Source organism: Helianthus annuus, chromosome 15, assembly GCF_002127325.2.
Source record: "Helianthus annuus cultivar XRQ/B chromosome 15, HanXRQr2.0-SUNRISE, whole genome shotgun sequence".
Classification (NCBI taxonomy): domain Eukaryota; kingdom Viridiplantae; phylum Streptophyta; class Magnoliopsida; order Asterales; family Asteraceae; genus Helianthus; species Helianthus annuus.
The window spans coordinates 77,120,775-77,125,008 of record NC_035447.2 but is presented as its reverse complement, the minus strand read 5'-3'; the positions used below and the strand labels follow the sequence as shown (position 1 = coordinate 77,125,008).

General features: G+C 45.9%; 1 protein-coding gene across 1 annotated transcript; it reads left to right on the top strand.

The window, feature by feature from the left end:
• The first annotated feature begins 1,103 nt into the window (after window positions 1-1,103).
• LOC110913909 lies at window positions 1,104-1,556 on the top strand. Its single transcript, XM_022158726.1, has one exon. The coding sequence runs from the start codon at window positions 1,104-1,106 to the stop codon at window positions 1,554-1,556; it is 453 nt and encodes a 150-aa protein (XP_022014418.1).
• Window positions 1,557-4,234: the final 2,678 nt, after the last annotated feature.

Sequence of the window (4,234 nt, the reverse complement as noted above, 5' to 3'; positions counted from 1 at the left end):
TGGATGGAGCAAATCAACATATACAACCTATCAACGTAGAAGATGACGACCTCACTAGGCCATACAAGCCTGCAGATGCTACATTCAAATCCAAATTCATAAGAAGGATCGCTGAAGCCCCGATCAAGGGAAAACCTAAGATGCCCCAGATAGTGGGTAAATACGATGGCTTGAGCAACCCTGACGACCATCTAAATCTGTTTAAGAGTGCCGGGGAGGTAGCCTGCTGGCCCATGCCTCTCTGGTGCAAGATGTTTGTCCAAACGCTGGTCGGGGCAGCACGAGTGTGGTGGGATGGCCTACATGTGGGGGAAATTGACAGTTTCGAAGATCTGGTATCCAAATTTCAGTTACAATTCAGTTAACAAAGGCGACATACAAAAGATCGAAACGAACTCCTCCACATTCGTCGGCGAGATAATGAGACGGTGGAAAGTTTCATAGTCAAATTCAACAAAGAAAGCCTGGCGATCCTAGGCATAACAAATGATTTGGCTTGCGGTGCTTTCCTACAGGGAGTGAATGACGACGAATTACTAAGGACATTGTATGGAAGGGATGGCGTACCCTCAACCATAGATGAGATTCTAAGAATAGCGAAAGTGTACGTAACACAAGAAAAAACCGTGGCAGCCAGCCACACTGCAAATAGGAAAAAGGAAGCACAAAAAAGCTAAGATGACAGGGAGCAGCGGAACTCTAAAGGCAAAAATAGAGGATATAGGTTCCAGAAAAGCGATTCGGTCAGACTCACGATATGACAGATCCAGGGGCTCTTATTCAAGAAACGAATTATCCTCTAGGTCAAGGTCTGAATACCCTAACCTGAGTAAAACACCGGCAGAAATCCTTGCTTCTAAGAACCTAAAACTCAATCCTCCCAAGCCATTGAAGGATACGTCCAATAAAGACACTAGTAAATATTGTGAATACCACAAGGCCAATGGCCATGATACTAACGATTGTTATCAGCTCAAGAAGCAAATTGAGTATTATGTGAAGACCGGGAAACTGGCTCACCTGGTTCGAGACATAAAGCAGGGCTCCCCCCTAGCAAGGAAGATGCGGATAAAGGGGCGGGCAAGAGACAACGCGAGCTAAACATGGTCTACGCCGATAAAGGTAAGGGGGTTAAGCGGAGTTTCTCCACCCTCGAACCTTGGATGTTGGCAACTATGACGATAGAGCCGCGTGTTGAGGACTTAAACCTCACCACTAACCCCCTCATCATATCAGCTGCTGTAGGCGACTACAACATGAGAAGGATACTAGTCGATACCGAGAGCTTTGAAGATATAATCTATGAGCACTGCTTCAACAGGATGCAACCGGAAGATAAAAAGCTGCTTGAGTCAGTACACGCCCCTATAAAGGGGTTCACTGGAGAGAAGGTTGACCCAATCGGCCAAATCACTTTCCTAGTAACTTTCGGATTCACCCCTCGCGAAAGGACCAAACTCCTCACATTCCTCGTTGTGCGTACTGAATCCTACCACAATGTAATAATCGGAAGGTTTACACTGGGGAAACTAGACGCTGTTGTATCCACAGCGTGAGGTTTCATGAAGTTTCCCACGGCAAGGGGAATAGCAACAGTTCACCGGGACAAAGTGGATGAAGTTTTGGATACCAAAAGATGTCGTCAAGGACCTACTGGTGCAATCGGTCCAGAGAGATGGGTGCTAAGCACACGTCATTCAGAGCAAACTGTTAAAATAGGAGATAGCCTCTCTCCGGAAACTAAAAACAGTTTGAAGCAATTGCTAAAACGAAACACCGACATTTTTTCCTTTGAGCATTCTGATATGACCGGGACCCCCTTGGATAAGGCGAAACACAGGTTAGCTACACTCCCAGGCATCAAACCGGTGGCTCAGGGAAAACGTAGCATGGCCCCTGATCAAAGAGAAGCGGTAGTGAAAGAAGTACGAAAGTTGGTCGAAGCTGGAATTCTTCGAGAAACAAAATACCATACATGGGTATCAAACCCCGTGATGGTCAAGAAGCCAGACAGCACATGGCGGATGTACATTGATTTTAAAGATTTAAACAAAGCCTGCCCAAAAGATGCCTACCCATTGCCCGAAATGGATTTCAAAGTTGACTCCTTAGTCCCCTTTAGGTACAAGTGTTTCTTAGACGCCTATAAGGGGTACCACCAAATCAGAAAGTCGAGAGAGGACAAAGAAAAAACTGCGTTTCACAACGATATAGGCATTTTCTGCTACACCAAAATGCCTTTCGGTTTACGCAACGCATGGGCCACCTATCAATGACTCATGGACAAAGCCTTCGAGAAGTAAATTGGCAGAAACTTGGAGGTATACGTCGATGACCTAGTAACCAAGAGCATGGAAGAAAAACAAATGCTCGAGGACATCGAGGAAACCTTCCGAAAGTTGAGAGAGTACAACATCAAGCTCAACCCCAAGAAGTGTATATTCGGGGTAGAGGAAGGCAAGTTCTTAGGGGTGGTGGTCACCCGGGATAGCTTTAGAGCCAACCCAGAGAAGATAACTACAATAACGCGAATGCTATCACCCGGAACATTAAAAGAAGCACAGGCGTTGAATGAGCGATTGGTCGCTATAAACAGGTTCTTGGCAAGACATGCTGAAAGGTCTTTGCCATTCATAAAAACGTTAAAAGACTGCCTTAACAAGAACAACTTCAAATGGACCAGTGAAGCAGAAGAAGCCGTGCAAGACATGAAACGATTCATTGAAAAGTTACCAACCTTGACAGCACCATACCCAAAGGAAATGTTAAAGATGTACTTGGCAGCAGCCTACAACGCTGTAAGTGTAGTACTCATGGTAGAAAGAAACGGCAAACAGACGCCTATATACTACATAAGCCGAGTACTAGCGGGTCCTGAAACGCGGTATCCAACACTGGAAAAATTGGTACTAGCACTGGTCCACGCTACCCGGCGCCTCCGAAGATATTTCCAGGGTCATCGCGTGCAAGTCTAAAGAAACTATCCCCTACAGCAAATCTTACACAAACCAGAAATCTCTGAGAGGTTAGCTAAATGGGTAATTGAGCTGGGAGCCCTAGACATTAAATATCGAAAATGAATGGCGATCAAGGGGCAGTTAATCGCCGACTTCTTAGCAGAAATTCCCGAGGGAGAAGTGATTCAAGACCCAGTGGTTAACCACGTACCAGAATCTAGCACGTCCAGGAAAACTGGAAGTTATACACAGATGGATCTTCTAGTGGAAAGGGGGCAGGCACGGGCCTCATGCTAATAAGCCCGGATGAAATAAAGTTGATGTACGCTTTGCGATTCGACTTTGAATGCTCCAACAATGAGTCAGAATATGAAGCGCTGTTAGCGGGTCTGCAGATGGCCCAGTCCATGGGAGCGACAAGGGTCGATGCATACGTTGACTCTTTGCTGGTCAATAACCAAGTGAATGAGACTTATGAAGCCAAAGATGTGACAAGCAACTCATAGCTTCCTTTGACAGCATTACACTCAATCACGTCCATCGCGGAAGAAATCAAATAGCTAATGCCCTAAGCAAGCTAGCTACATCTTGCATGGAAATGGAGGTGAAGGTGGAAACGCTACAGTCACCTTTAATAGAGCACCGAGAAGTATCCGCAGTCACGGTGGAAGAACCTTGTTGGTACACTCCCATTCTGAAATTCCTCACAAAAGAGGAGTTGCCCTCTGCCAGGGGCGATGCCAAGAAGATACAAACAACAGCTTTACAATATGAAGTACAAAATGGCATCCTATACAGGAAGTCGTACTTGGGACCACTATTACGGTGTGTGTCCCCATCAGAAGCTACATTCTTGATTCAAGAGATACACGCAGGCATCGGTGGCATTCACGTCGAACCCCAGGCAATCGTTGCTAAAATTCAAAACGCTGGGTACTACTGGCCCAGGATGCATGAAGACGCGGTGGTTGAACTTAGAAAATGCCGCAGCTGCCAGAAGTATGCTCCACAGACACTTCGCCCTAAGAAAAACTTGATTCCCGTAACAGCGGCATGGCCTTTTCAGAAATGGGCGATTGATATCGTGGGACCATTCCCGCTGGCCCTAGGGAAACTAAATTACTTAATCGTGATAATCGATTATTTTACTAAGTGGGTCGAAGCAAAACCGTTGGCCAAGATAACTGCTGAAAATGCCAAGAAATTCCTATGGGAGCACATCGTCTGCCGATTCGAATTGCCGCTATATCTTGTAAGCGACAATGGAACACAGTTCA

What these genes read in the sequence shown, in the direction of transcription:
- LOC110913909 (XM_022158726.1), top strand. Translation starts at nt 1,104, where the DNA reads ATGGTCTACGCCGATAAAGGTAAGGGGGTTAAGCGGAGTTTCTCCACC.